At 39.7% G+C, this 16,157-nt stretch overlaps 1 protein-coding gene across 1 annotated transcript in view; it reads left to right on the top strand.

Moving 5' to 3' along the window:
• The window catches only part of LOC127649938 (retinal dehydrogenase 2-like), a 30,720-nt gene that overhangs the window by 12,673 nt on the left and 1,890 nt on the right, over window positions 1-16,157 (top strand). The window contains exons 5-12 of the mRNA XM_052135109.1: window positions 1,275-1,336; window positions 2,468-2,596; window positions 4,687-4,800; window positions 12,293-12,395; window positions 13,098-13,282; window positions 13,668-13,832; window positions 14,022-14,179; window positions 16,047-16,121. Coding sequence (XP_051991069.1) covers window positions 1,275-1,336; window positions 2,468-2,596; window positions 4,687-4,800; window positions 12,293-12,395; window positions 13,098-13,282; window positions 13,668-13,832; window positions 14,022-14,179; window positions 16,047-16,121 — 991 coding nt within the window. The remainder of the gene's footprint in view (window positions 1-1,274; window positions 1,337-2,467; window positions 2,597-4,686; window positions 4,801-12,292; window positions 12,396-13,097; window positions 13,283-13,667; window positions 13,833-14,021; window positions 14,180-16,046; window positions 16,122-16,157) is intronic.

The raw sequence follows: 16,157 nt of genomic DNA, 5'->3' as shown, positions 1-16,157 counted from the left end.
AAGGGGTGTTCACTGTTGGGTGTCTGTGTAATTATTGTGCATTCCAACACTGTCTGTCGCCATCACACTCTGACTGTCTCACTCTTGTAGCTTACACTGTCTTGCACTCTGCAGAATCGCTCATATTGTACTGTCCTCTATTTCGTAAGCCTAATTTATACAGTGGAAGAAGTCTAAATTGTCTTCCTGTACAAACTTAATCACACTAGATGAATGAAGCCTGCACTTACACTATGTGTGGTGTTTTAAATAGGAAGTAATGCCAATAACGCAGTTCTATTGCTTCTTTACTTTATTTAACTTGTCACAGAGCCCATTATACACACGACAAGTTACCTCATCTAATAAAACACATACATTTCTTTAAATTCTTTATCCTATACTGTCTCACTCAGTCTTGCCCGCTATACATAATACATAGCAAACTCCTAACCATCTTTTATCTGATAAGGTCTCCCTTTAAACTCTCTCTCTCTCTCTCTCTCCCTCTCTCCCTCTCCCTCTCCCTCTCCCTCTCTCTCTCTCACACACACACACACACACACACACTCTCATCTTAAACAAATAAGCACCCATTATAATACGATTTTCACAGCAGGAACAATAAAAATTAAGAATGGAGGGGGAAAGAACTGTAAATCCCCCTGTCAGCGCATGAGCTCAGCACCGGGCCTTTGTTGTGTTGCTAAACCAAACTTACGACGCGGGAACTTGGAGTGATTTGCTTTATTTCATTTCCAATCTCATCTGTAATACAATTACAGCTCAAACAAACAGAATGTGTTTTTGGCATTCTCTTATCTGGCCACCAAGTGAGATGAATCATTGGCGTTACTCTCCTCCAGATGCTTTACGCCAGATGCATTTTTCCATGGCAAGGGATGGAGTGATCGAACTCTTTTCCACGTTGCCCTAAAACAAGACCGGTCTTATTGTAAACAGTGATATTATGTAGAATCTTTTGTTCTTTTCAGAGAAATGTCACTTAGCTCCAGCATGTATGAACCCATCTTCTGTTCTGGAACTGTTGTTCTTAAAAAAGTCTTTGTGAAGGTTTTCATTTATCTTGGATCATTGTAGAATGTCAGGTTGAATTCTTTTATTTTGAATTATTTGAGGACATCTTGCTTCTTGTCTGAGTAACTTCATCAGTTAGTGATTTATTTGGTGAATGTTAAGTATATACCAGGAACCGTTCAAATGATTAATTTGACAACATTCTACTCTGTGTTGATTGTAACATTCTGGTCCCTTTTGTTCTTTCTATCACACAGATGGAGAATATTTCACCCTCACAAGGCATGAGCCTATTGGAGTGTGTGGACAGATCATTCCTGTGAGTTTTTACCAAGATTGTTTATGGAAATAGGAAATTAAAGAGAAAGGGACATAGTTCCTTTCTTAATATTCTAATAAATAAAAATAAATAATTGAATTCATTAATACTGTATTAAAGATAGAATGCTAACAATAAATAAGAAAACGGGAAGATATTCTTTTTCTTATTATTCATTAATCATCTATTTTTATATGTATTTATGTACAGTATTGTGCAAAAGGCACTTGTTACAATGTTGCATAGTGAGGATGTCTCCTCAAATAATGCCATCAATATTTTTAATTTATCAATGAACATCATACTAAGTCTAGTAAACATGAAAAATAACTAAATTAATATTTGGTGTGGCCACATTTGCCTTCAAAACAGCACCAATTCCCCTAGGTACACCTGGACACAGTTTTTCTGTGGTTGTTGGCAGAAAGGATGTTCCAAGCTTTATGGAGAATTCGCCACAATTCTTCCACAATTCTTCCGTCTCAGTTGCTTCAGTCTCTTCATGTAATCCCAGAATGACTCAATGATGTTGAGATCTGAGCTCTGTGAGGGACATGCCATCTTGCTCTTCTTCTATTCAAATCTATTTGCGAAATCTAAAATGTATATTTCCTACTGATACATTAAAAGCAGAATATACCAAATAACCATATTAAGACAAATCTTTTTGCACAATACTGTATGTACTGTAAATGCATTTTTTTGGCAACATGTACCAAAGTATGCCAATAAAGCAACATGAATTGAATTGAACTAAAATAACTCAATAAGCAAGCCCAAGAACTGAGGAACATTTTTCTCAGAAGAGATTTTGAATTTTCTTTGGTAATTACGCATCTATCATCACCATTACAGACCTCTGTATAAGAGAAGAAATATGAGAACTGACTTGCTTCAAACACACCAAATACCTTTAGCAGGTCATTGACCATTGAAGAGAAGAATGACAGGCATGCAGTTGGGCTGAGGTGATAAAGACGATTGTGTGACTCTGTTTTAGAAACAATTTGTTTATGAATAAGTGTGTGAATGTGCATTGCTGGAGTCTAAAATCATTAGTCAAAGAGTTTTGTTCTTAAGAAGCAAAGATATGGGGACATGTGGATAAATTCCTGACCTATGTCTGTACAGTGGAACTTCCCACTGGTGATGACAGCATGGAAACTGGGTCCAGCACTGTGCTGTGGGAACACCGTTGTCATGAAACCTGCTGAGCAGACCCCTCTCACCTGCCTCTATATTGGTTCTCTGATCAAAGAGGTACAGCAAAAGTATTGTAATATACACATACACATCACAATTAAAATATTATTGGGATCAAAGAGACATAAAAGACAAAAAGAAAGCATTAAGATGTGGGAGTGGTGGTGGCTTAGTGGGCTAAAACACATAACTGTTAAGTTCGTTCCCCACAGCCACAACCATTGTGTCCTTGAACAAGACACTTAATCCAAGTTGCTCCGGGGGGATTGTCCCTGTAATTAGTGCATTGTAATTCGTTTTGGATAAAAGCATCTGCCAAATACATAAATGTAAATGTAAGACATTATGCCAAACCAATAACGGCAATAACATACCTAGGATAATCTACACTTTAAAAAAATGTTAACCTAAAAATGAGCTTCATCAAATGTGTTAACATCTAAACTGGTTAACTGGCTTACCTGGTTTATTCAAGTAAAAAAAATTATAAACAACATCACTGAATGGACTACTTGCACTGAGCCTCATAACGTACTTCTGCTTTGAATAATGGGGCCAGCTAGTTTCCATTTATGTGTTTACATGTGCCGTAGTTGCCTAGTTCCTGAAACGCTATGAGTATTCGGAAGAAGATTTTAAAGTACTGATATTTTAAGAGACAGGAGAAGAAATATTCTGAACATTACTGTGTACAGATTCTTCAAAATTCAGTGGAAGAACAGTCTTCAAAGCTTTAATTCAGCCCGAGCCGATCTGAGAAAGCAATGAATGGTAAAAACTCCAAGTGCATTTATTCGGTTCTTCTCACACGGAGACCTGTAGCAGACATTTATCCACAGATCATCTTAAAGGGATAGTTCACCCAAAAATGAAAATGCTCTCATCATTTACTCACCCTCATGTTATCCCAGGTGTATATGACTTTCTTTCTTCAGCAGAACATATTTCAAGAAAAATACATCAACTCAGTAGGTCAGTAAGCTGATGGTGATCAGACCTTTGAAGCTTCAAGACAGTCAGCATAAACATCATCCATATGACTCCAATGGTTCAATTAATGACTTCTAAAGTGACATGATAATTTTTGGTGTGAAAAAGATAAATATTTAAGTACTTTTTAACTATAAACCATGGCTTCCTGTCAGCAGCACTTTATATACATTTGAGACATCACGTTAGTGCCAAAAACAGGATTTATTGTTTTAATCAACTAACAGCCTTAAAAAAGAAATTATTTGCCATCCCATAAATAAACCTCTGCATGAAGGCGCTGAACGCTGTAACCGGAAATGCCTGAGCTGCACTACATAGAATGCGGAAGCAGTTGTGCAAGTAGTCCATTAACCTGAATACATTAAGTTACACCAACAAAACTAAATTAAAGGGTTAGATTTAAAAAAAAAAATAGGTCCTAAAAGGTCAAGTTCACCCAAAAATAAAAATTCTGTCATCATTTCCTACTTTCTGTCTTTTGTGGAAAACAGAAGGAGATGTTAGGCAGAATGACAGTCTCACTCATCATTCACTTTCATTGTATCTTATTTCTATTCACTAAAAGTGAACGGTGACTGAGACTGTCATTCTGCTTAGCAAAAAAGACACATCATTGTTGGAACAACATGAGGGTGAGTATATGATGACAGAATTTTCATTTTGGGGTGAACAATCCCTTTAAGCTGGGTCAGGGACAAGGATGCAATTTTTGTCGTTTCACCATCCGACAGTGGGGGCACTAGGAAAATATAGTGGGGCAACGCCCATGCCATTAAGGTAAAAATTGGTTACCACATTTTACAGTGTATGCTGACCACATCACAATCATAATACAATAGTAAAATGATCAAAGTGAAACAACACAAACATCATTACTCATGGTCATGCAAACGAGGGATACCGTGACATATTGTTCTTTTCTCTTTCTTTCATTCTTTGTTGTTCTCCATTGCACTCAAACATTTGTTGTTCTGCCTCTCACTTTCTCTGGATTATGAGGCCTACTTTCTTCTCTTCCTTTTGATGTTCTGTCCATCCTCTCTTCCACAGGGCCTGTAGGGATGTCGGAGTGGGTCTGGATCCCCCTACACAGCCTGTGGTGTTCTTGGCTCAACTCTCATCTAAAGTTTTTCCCTCTCACACTGTTTTGACAGGCTGGGTTTCCACCAGGAGTCGTCAATATTTTGCCAGGCTACGGGCCAACCGCGGGAGCCGCAATCGCTTCACACATGGGCATAGACAAAGTGGCATTCACAGGATCGACTGAGGTAATGTTCCTATCAGACAAATGGAAGAATCACACCAGCGTCCCTCATTCTCCTTTCCACTCATGTAACATAGTGGCCAGTGTGAAGAGAACCAGCTCTGGATGAGTCAGGGATTAGCACGTTTATGCATCCTGGCTGTGGAGGACTCCAATGACAGTTCTGAGGAAGCTGTGCATCTTGTACTTTGCTTTCAAAGGGATAGTTCATCCAAAAATGAAAATTCTGTCATCAGATACCTCAATACCTCTTACCTTCATGTTGTTCCAAACCTGTATGACTTTCTTACTTCCGTGAAACACAAAAGTGGTTAGCCTCAGTCACCATTTACTTACAATGTATGGAAAAAAGATGCAATAAAAGTGAATGGTGACTGAGGATAACATAATAGCTAACCTCTCCTTTTGTGTTCTATGGAAGAAAGAAACTCATATGGGTTTTGAACAACTTGAGGGTGCGTAAATAATGACAGAATCAACATATTTGGGGGAACTGTCACTTTCCACATTTATTTGTTTGGAACTAAAGCGGGGTAAATTCTATAGTGGCTAATATTATTTTTGCATTCCCATTTGCTCCAACACCCAAAAAAAAAAACACAAAAAAAATCAGACATATTTATTGTCTATTACATTAAAATTACATTCCAAAAGAGTACAAAAAAATAGAGAGTGGAGGATTATGGCAGTCAGAACAGAGAAAGATAACAAATTTACTGACACTCCCCAACAACTGTATTTGAAACCCCATCGCACAATGCAAAGTATATCAAATATATTTATGTATTTTATGCATATAAAATATGCTCATTTTACACTGCTAAAAAAGACTGTGCAAGTCTGTGAAAAGGGTCCATACAGAGGGGACTGTCTGTTCTGTCACACTACACACACACTTATACAAGGAAATAATTAATGGACCACCTGGCTTTCAAACATGTCTTATAATAAACAGGTTTTCAATGGATGTGAGGGTGAGATATTAATCCACAGGTGGTCTATCATGAACTCAGAACAGAAGAAGTTAAGGCTATTTGTATCATGCCAGACTGGTTGCCCCCTTCCCCACGAGACACCTGAGTTCCCTTACACACAAATAGCTGTATAAGTGTCCTTTGCAAAGACTACCCTTCCTATTCAGCTGTATACAGCAGACATGAGAAAGTTACACTGTGGCCCTGGAGGAAAAAAAACTCTTTGAAGGCAATTGTATAAATGTATTAGAAAGAGAATGACTGAAGAGGGGCACACCATGTTAGGCACAGAGCACCGGAATTTTTACAGCAGGCCTATTTGAGAGCAACACAACTTATGACAGCTTTTTAAAACAATGATTATTTCTAGCCTTACTGCTTAGAACCCTTTAAGTTTTTTATTCAAATACAGCATATCATAAATCTCAATATTTTAGTGTATGTTTTGATCATTCCCTACACATTTAGCATGCGTTTTGTTATTGATTGAAGTGGATTTGGTGATGTTTAAAATAGTGCTAAGGTTTATGATGACATTAGCTTGATTAAAAAATGTGTGTGTGTGTGTGTGTGTGTGTGTGTGTGTGTGTGTGTGTGTGTGTGTGTTTACTTAGCAAAACTGTAGTTTGGAATGTCCTCATTTGGAAAACCGATCCACACATAATTTAAATAATGTATTATTATTATTATTATTAAAATGCAAGCACTTTTTCTTTGAGGGTTAGGCTAGGGGTTTGAACTAAAAAAGGTTACCTAAAATATGTGGTAACATCTAAATGAACTGATTTGATTTAATAAAAAGAATGTTATTTAACATCACTGAATCAACCTGAATACATTCGGTTACACCAACAACATTTTTAATGGTTATACCAGGTCAAAATAACTCCTTAAAGGTGCTGTAAGTGATTTTGGCTGTTCTTGAATTTCCACAAACTGAACCATTGGATTAGCCATGCCCTCCAAAGATATTATTGAGACCAACACCAGCAATCAAAATAGCACCCTCAACTAACATTTGTTATGAGCAACATGCCATAAAAATTTCATTTAAGCCTCTATAATTTGGTGCAAAAATGATTGACAGGTAGAAAGCATCAGAGACTACGGCCCGTGAACACAGATTTGTTAGCAGTTTACAGAGTCTAGAGCTGCCACAGAGACCAGTGAGTTATCTCAGGACACTTGTTTCATTAATATCTTTCAGGGAGTAGGGAATTGTTTTGCATTCTTTCCATGAAAAAATTGCTTACAGCACCTTTAATGTATCAATTGCAGATAACTCTTTTAACAGTGTAAGTCTGTAGTAATTAGAATTAGCCTTACAAAAAATCAATAGAAGTCTATGGCATATCCACATTTAGATAGCTCAATAAACATGTGTGGATGCAAGATTTCCATTATTTATAAGAATGCAAATAGAAGTGCTGTTTGTACAGCTTATCCCCTTGAAAATATTTTTTTGGAAATGCAACAGATGTTTCTTTTTTGTGAGAAATGACAGTTAGCTCATTTGTCAGTAATTTTGTTGACCGTAATGACTGTTTCCTTCTTTCATATCAAAATGTGACTGAGCCTTGGAAGGAAATGTGCACATGCCACACATATCCTCACATGAATGTGTCACGACCTCGGTCTGACAGCCCTCTCCTTCTTATTATATGTTAATGTGCTGATAAGATTCTGTTTTGTGTTTGAGTGCATGGCTCTGTTGTATTTTTTGTCTGCCATGTGCTCTTCTGACCAGCCCCTTGCCACGCCTCCTCGTTTAGTCCTTGTCATGTTGATTGTCGGCACCTGTCCCTCATGTGTCTTCATCTAAACTCAGCAAAAAAGAAACATCCCTTTTCCAGGACACATTATTTTAAAGATAAATTGGAAAAAAATCCAAATAACTTTACAGATCTTTATTGTAAAGGGTTTAAACAATGTTTTCCATGCTTGTTCAATGAACCATAAACAATTAAATGTACATGCACCTGTGAACCGGTGATTAAGACACTAACAGCTTACAGACGGTAGGCAATTAAGGTCACAGTTATAAAAACTTAGTACACTAAAAAGACCTTTCTACTGACTCTGAAAAACACCAAAAGAAAGATGCCCAGGGTCCCTGCTCCTCTGTGTGAATGTGCCTTAGGCATGCTGCATGGAGTCATGAGGACTGCAGATGCGGCCAGGGCAATAAATTACAATGTCCGTACTGTGAGATGCCTTAGACAGCTCTACATGTAGACAGGAAGGACAGCCGATTGTCCTCGCAGTGGCAGACCATGTGTAACAGCACCTGCACAGGATCAGTACATCTGAATATCACACCTGCAGGACAGGTACAGGATGGCAACAACAACTGCCCGAGTTACACCAGGAATGCACAATCCCTCTATCAGTGCTCAGACTGTCTGCAATAGGCTGAGAGAGACTGGACTGAGGGCTTGTGGGCCTGTTGAAAGGCAGGTCCTTCCCAGACATCACCGGAAACAATGTCGCTTATGGGCACAAACCCACCTTTGCTGGACCAGACAGACTGGCAAAAAGTGCTCTTCACTGACGAGTCGCGGTTTTGTCTCACCAGGGGTGATGGTCAGACTCGCATTTATCGTTGAAGGAATGAGCGTTACACAGAGGCCTGTACTCTGGAGTGGGATCGATTTGGAGGTGGAGGGTCCTTCATGGTCTGGGGCGGTGTGTCACATCATCATCGGACTGATCTTGTTGTCATTGCAGGCAATCTCAATGCTGTGCGTTACAGAGAAGACATCCTCCCTCATGTGGGACCCTTCCTGCAGACTCATCCTGACATGACCCTACAGCATGACAATGCCACCAGCCATACTGCTCGTTCTGTGTGTGGTTTCCTGCAAGACAGGAATGTCAGTTTTCTGCCATGACCAACGAAGAGCCTGGATCTCAATCCCATTGAGCACATCTGGGACCTGTTGGATCAGAGGGTGAGGGTTAGGGCCATTCCCCCAGAAATATACAGGAACTTGCAAGTGCCTTGATGGAAGAGTGGGGTAACATCTTACAGCAAGAACCGGCAAATCTGGTGCAGTCCATGAGCAGTACATAATGCAGCTGGAGGCCAAACCAGATACTGACTGTTACTTTTCATTTTGACCCCCCCTTTGTTCTGGGACACATTATTCCATTTCTGTTAGTCACATGTATGTGAAACTTGTTCAGTTTATGTCTTAGTTGTTGAATCTTTTTATGTTCATAGAAATATTTACACATGTTCAATTTGCTGAAAATAAAAGCAGTTGAAAGTGAGAGGACGTTTCTTTTTTTGCTGAGTTTATATGTTGTGCCTTCTTCCTCTTGTGTTTGTTGAATCATTTTGTTTTGTCTGTTCGTCTGTTGCTGGTCTGGCCTAGTCTTGTTCCCGGTCAGTTCTTGTTATTATTTTTATTCTGGTTTAGTTTGTTTTCTCTCCCCCATGAGAGTTTTGTTTTTGCCTGCTTTATTTTCTGTTTAATAAAATATTTGTATTTTCATTCATTCCTGCATTTGGGTCCTACTTCCTGTTAGCACTCCTGACAGAATGATTCGACCACTAATGGACCCAGCAGGATATTTTTTTCTGATTCTGTGGTTCACCAAAGAGCTGCCAAATCTCCACCAGGGGAACCAGCCAGTGAGGGAGTATTTGCTGGAATTTCTATTGTTGGCCTCTGGTTTGGGCTTCAACCAGAAATGCCTCAGTGATCTCTTTGTGGCAGGCCTGGTTGAGCCCATCAAGTCTTGTATTCCTGTTGGGGGTGAAGAAGGGAGTCTTACCGAGACCATAAAATTGGCTTTAAAGTGGGATTATTTTATCTTAGCCTGTGTCTCGGAAGGCTCTCTCTCTTCATCCCAGCCCAAGGACAGTGATGCCCCCTCACCGACGGTGTGTGCTGCTGCTCCACTTCCCATCACTCGGAAGAGATGGAGTTCCACACCTGAGTCCATGGTTGACCACCAGGAGGCGGCAGCTATTCTCGCTCCCGGCCACAGAGGCCGTTTCCCACTTGCTGCCAGTGCTCCTGGCCACGGAGGCCGTTTCCTATCCCTTCCAATGTTCCTGGCCACGGAGGCCATTTTCCAGTCCCTGCCAACACTCCCGACCATGGCGGTCGCTGCACAGCCTGTGCAGTTCCCCATGGTCATCGAGTTTGTTCAGTGCCCTATGGCCATTGATGAGCCAGTCCAGTTCCCTGTGGCCATTGATGAGTCTGTCCAGTTCCCCGTGGCCTTCGACGATCCTGTCCAGTTCCCCGAGGCTGTCGACGAGTCTGTCCAGTTCCCTTAGGCTGTCAATGAGTCCATCCAGTCCCCAGTGACAGTCGACGGGCCCATAGAGTTCCTGGTGTGCAAGCCTGTTCAGTTCCATGTAACCATCAACTATCCTATCTCAGACTTTGTCTTGGTCTCTGGGTTCCCCTCCAGGTGGAGGAGGACAAATCTCAGTTGCCTCTGCATCTGAGACTGTCAATCCGTGCATTTTATTACGTGGCTTGTTGAGCGTGTTACCACGGAGAGTGCATGTGGAGGCTTTATGCTATTCTCCACGGCATCCACGCACAACTCACCACACGCCCCACTGAGAGATAGAACCACATTATAGTGACCATGAGGAGGTTACCCCATGTGACTCTATCCTCCCTAGAAACAGGGGCAATGTGCTTGCTTAGGAGACCTGGCTGGAGTCACACAGCAAGCCTTGGATTTGAACTAAAATATATTTATGTTCACTCATTCCTGCTTTCTGCTCCTCCTCCTTGCTAGCACTCCTGACAGAATGTAGCATCGCTCTGAAAATAGTCCCAGCCCACCTGCCTTCACCCACCCTTCCACTGAGTGACTTTCACAGGAAACTCATCACCATACACCCCACCATATCACCCATCCTGTTCTCGGGAAGCGGCTACACAGGGATTTGCTCTTCTTCTGGCCTGCAGCACCACTGCTGCATATATTACTGTGCTCTAATCTGAACTTGATTAGACAGCAGAGTTCTCATGATGTATGAGTGTGTACATGCACTGACTCTGAATCACTTTAACCATGTGTTTGTACGTAGAAGGACTGGGCTTAGGGGTTGGAGTGACAAGGGAGCATCTCCCTAAAGGAGTGAAGGATTCAGGGGTATTAAAGAGACACTGTAAGACCTGTCCATTGTGACAAAAATTCAGTGTGATGTCATTTTTCATCTTGTGCACATTTAAAGCATTTTTATTTTATTATAACGGGCTGGGCCAACATGTATACTATTTTTTTAGTAGTTCCTTAATGTGGTTTTTGTTGAGCAAGGGGACCTGAGTTCAAAATTCAACCTAATATATGTTTTTTGTTTGTTTGTTTGTTTAAAGCTAAACTTGACAATTATAATACATTTTCACTTAATGGAATAAAGCAGCTTTGAAATTTTGGAAATAGAGCTTTTTGTGTTCCATGGGGTAAAAAATCATATAAGTTTGACATGAGTGTGGGTATATGATGAAATTTCTTTTAAAAGTAAATGACCTGTAAAAGATACAACTTTTACCTATAATAATGTGCTAGCTAATAATCAAAGATACAACATTTTTGGGGGAAATTGCATTCAAAATCCACTCGTCTCCAAAATCTAAGGGGTATGACAATTTTGCCAATGGAATACTGCTCATTACAACAGACAAACACAGAAACATAAAGCATCTATGAGAGGAAGAATTCTAACGTATCACATAGTTTGTGTGAAATACGAGGATGCCATTTTTCCACTGAGCAAGGGTGTCAGAGGGAAATAAGCAGGGTTGTTTTCCCACTGTGTTCTCTCCTCTCCACTTATCTCGCTGCAATCTGATGGAAAACAGATAAAAGAAAATATTCACTGTCGGTATGTTTGATGGAAAGGAAAAGTTTTACAAAGGTTTGTTTGTGGTTAGGAGTGCTGCTCACCAGCCTCTCTGAGTGCTGAGCTGGCTGTGAACAGCAAGACTCTTTTCTCTAGCCCTAAAGAGCATGTAAGACCAGAGCCAGTCCTCATGGACACCACTAATGAGAAACTTTAGGTGGAGACAAGTGTGAAATCCAGTTTGGAAGAGCTGCAAACGACATGGAATTATTAAACTGTAGACTTCACACACCAATAATTCGTTTCACTGCATACTGCACACTTACATACATATGCTTTCATTTATGCAACACAAAGGCAATAAATGCTTTATAAAGGTCTTGTTTCACTGTTATTTTGTGGCCCCAAACCATATTGAGTATCCTTTGCAAGCCTGTGGTCAGCTCTTCCTGTTCTCGATTAACCAACAGATACTGTTCCATGTAAGCGGGGCATTCCATTCTCCCTGGCTGCCACTGTGAGCACTAATAGATATTTAAGATGTGATGCCTGGTAGTGGTGGTGCTTGCCTTGTCTAGGAGCTCACTGTGCAGCAGGATTTATTAATGACAGCATCCCACTGATGTTGAGATTTAGTATGTCTCCTCACTGGTGCCCAGGGTCTCCCAGTGATTAAAACAGCTCTCCTCTCTCTCTCTCCACAGGTAGGCAAGCTCATCCAAGAAGCAGCAGGAAAGAGCAATCTGAAGAGAGTCACGCTAGAGCTCGGGGGAAAAAGTCCCAACATAATTTTTGCAGATGCCGATTGTAAGTATTCAGGCACTGTTTTATGGCAGCTCTCCTGTTGTCCTGGCGCAACAGTTTGTGCACAGGTGCTACTCCAAAGAGCTTCTCTGTCACTTGTTGATGACATCAAAGACATTTTTACTTTATACAGTACCTTATGTTTTGGAGTGGTCCATATACATGCAAATGAGATTATCTCACTCCCCAAATCCTTGATTATCACGTGATGAATGTTCCTTCGTGCTTTTAAGAAGCTCACCAAACATTTAAATGCTTTAAGCAGCCGTGAGCATGCCCCCCGTAAATCAGCTGAATGGGCCCTGCCCGGACGTATTACACCACAACCGTAAATCTAGTAGCTCCATTAACCCTTCACATGCCACAGCCTGGCAGTCCATCCTTTTTCCCAGGTGTCCAATATCCCACGCAGATGCACATGCACACATGAACCACAACTGCTTAACAATAAACTTATGGCCCCAAGTCTATTACTAAATTACTTTGAAAGGATTATTGGTATTTAGGGCATATATTCCTGATTTATCTATAACCTGTTGTTTTGGGCTTAGATTTTTTTCTACAATAAAATTACATAAATTACATATGATCAACATTTTCACGTAATCCCAGTGTTTCACACCTTTAAGTAATAATGCTTTTGCACCATGTGTAGTGTATGGCTGGCAGCTGTTTATTGATGTGGTTTGTCTATGTGTCTTTCAGTGGATCTGGCAGTGGAGCAGGCCCATCAGGGTGTGTTTTTTAATAGTGGACAGTGCTGCACGGCTGGCTCCCGTATCTTTGTGGAGGAGCCCATTTATAATGAGTTTGTGCACAGGAGTGTTGAGAGAGCTCAGAGAAGGACGGTGGGAAACCCTTTTGACCCAATGACTGAGCAGGGACCTCAGGTAAGATTATATGCAATTTATTTATATTATGAATTAATTTATATTTAATTTATATATATATATATATATAATTAAAATGTCATTTAATTAATAATTTCGGGAATTTTTTTATTTTTATTTCTATCACAATTAAGAAAGAAGAAAGGCTTTAAAACATGAAGAGACAAAATTCTTAAATCAATTATTTAAAATATTAAATTGTTTGAATAATTATTAAATGTAATTAAATAATTAAAATTTTTATATTTTTATATATAAAGAAATAAACAATCTGTGTTACATGTCCAGTTCATTATTAAAAGTCTGATGATAATCCCAGTAAATAAAGACTAAGGATTCTGTCATTCAAATTTAGAGAATTGAATTGTCTAAGTTTGACTACTAGATCAGTGCAGAGCAGCAGAGTCGTGTGCTGGAGCTGATTCAGAGTGGCATTACTGAGGGTGCTAAATTAGAGTGTGGCGGCAAAGCTGTTTCTTCTAAAGGCTTTTATATCGAGCCCACAGTCTTCTCCAATGTACAGGACCACATGCGCATTGCCAAAGAAGAGGTAAATCCACCTGTGACATTCATGACATACTGTAACAGTATCACTGACATTGTTATACTTAATAAGACTTATTGTTTTTGTACCAATAGAGCATCATGGAATGGTTGACAAATTAAGCTTTTTTTTAGCTAACATAGTGTCTGAATAATAAACCTATTTTTGGATGTCGCACACTGCAATTTGTTGTAGATATTTGGGCCAGTTCAGCAGATTATGAAGTTTAAGACGATTGAAGAAGTGATTGAGAGAGCCAACAACACAGAATACGGGCTGGTAGCGGCCGTCTTCACCAAAGATCTCAACAAGGCAATGACTGTCTCTGCAGCTGTGCAGGCTGGCACCATTTGGTAAGCTATATTACACATTAAAAGAAACCCATGCAAAATCAAATGCAAAACAACTGATATCAACTTGTTTTGTGTAGATTCCAAATATCATTGGGTGATATGTGTGACTTCAATATGGCAAAAACATTTTCCCAAACTTCCAGAATAGTCGGTCACTGGTTGTCTCAACGTCATTGCTTATTGGGGGTGTAACGGTGTATCGTGGCACGATACATCGCAGTTCAAAATTTGATGATACGCATCATGGAGATTGGACTGTTATTTGTTTTTTATTTTATTAATTTTATGTTACAAGTGTCTGTATCCAATATGCGCAAAGTCCTACGCCTTAACACCGGCCTGTCTAATCACAATTGATGCCGCATTATTAAATAAACAAGTCCAATCCAGGCGCAAGTTCATTTATCAAATAATTATTAACCGACAGCAGCTTTGAATGCTTTATAACCGAGTGCAGAGCACAACTTTTGTGTCGTGCGACTCGAGCCTGTGAGCAGCCAGTGGAAAACAGTGGCTGAGTCTTCGGATGACAAGCATATAATAATATCTCCGTCTCCGTGAGTTTTGAAACGCACGAGACACAAGCATGTTCAGTCAAAGCCTTTCTAGCATGTCCGTCCACTGTCGGCCATCTTTGGTATGATCACGGGAGGCTTTTTCCAGTAATGGCAGTTCAGCTCCTATCAACTTGAATGGGAAAAGAATGAAATCTCCTAACGGTTGGTCAAGATTATGATCAAAGGACATATTTCTTAACTCTGCAGTAAAATCTGACAACACCAATATCATAAAATGTGCTTCTTTACCTTATATTACGCAAAAAAAAAAAAAAAATGATTGGCTTGTATAGCGCTAATTTGCATGCATGTTGTCGAGTTGATTGACAGATTGACAGGTGATTGGCTCTTTTACCAGTCAGGCGGGATTTCCTTTCTACATCTGTAGACCTTAGGCTACCATTGGGTGTTCCAATTTCTCACATTCACAAATAGAAGTGGCCCATCTCTGCTAAATAGTCTCTGGTACAGTACAGCGTGGCTCTCTCGCATTGAACGACGTGAATGACAACTAGTTCAGCGCAGATTTGCCAAAAATGCGGTTGTGAGTCCTGAAATGAATGATGGTGCCATATTAATCTACTATACTCTGTATAATGCTGAATATGTATAATGATGCTATGCTATGTCAAATATAATTTCAGTAGGCCTATAAGAAGGGACATTATTTAACTGGATAACATGCACTACCACTAAATATTTATTTTTGAAAATAATATTTAAACAAAGGCTAATCAGAGACAATATTATTTTAGAAAATACAGCTTTAATTTAAAATGTATTTTATTTTAAATATATGTAATCAGTGACAGTATGTTTGAGAGACAGAGACAATCTAACATTATTCCATATTTAAAATTTCCAACATATAAAATCCATATTTTCTGCAAAGCTAATTATTAGCTAATATTTACATTTGGTGTCACCATTGCCCTGTTCTATGCTGATTTTTACAGGACAGATCATAGTCTAAATATCTCTGATCCCAGTATATCTCTGATGGACCTTATCGCACTTTTAATAACAGTGCTACATTTTAAATTGCATATGTCTTATAATAATAATAATAATAACTTTTCTTGATTTGTAAACTGAACCGCAGTGCCACCACTCCCTATAAAAAGATTACGCAGCCTGCGCAGGACACCAACTCCCTAGGGGGGGCACCATCTTACCCTAGGAGGGCACCACAAAGTCCACCAGTTGCCCTTACTTGCACGTTATATGTTATTCAAGTACCCAAAAGCAATTGCTGAACACAGATGATCACCTGAAATCACTGAAATTGTGAAATGTAATTTTGTGTGCAGGATTAACTGCTATAATGCCCTGAGCTGCCAGTGTCCCTTTGGAGGTTTCAAAATGTCTGGAAATGGTCGTGAACTGTAAGTGCTTATCAATGATATAATATCATGATCATG

Source organism: Xyrauchen texanus, chromosome 1 (assembly GCF_025860055.1).
Source record: "Xyrauchen texanus isolate HMW12.3.18 chromosome 1, RBS_HiC_50CHRs, whole genome shotgun sequence".
In the NCBI taxonomy this organism is placed as follows: Eukaryota; Metazoa; Chordata; class Actinopteri; order Cypriniformes; family Catostomidae; genus Xyrauchen; species Xyrauchen texanus.
The sequence above is the reverse complement of the archived record's forward strand: the minus strand, read 5'-3'. Positions and strand labels throughout refer to the sequence as shown.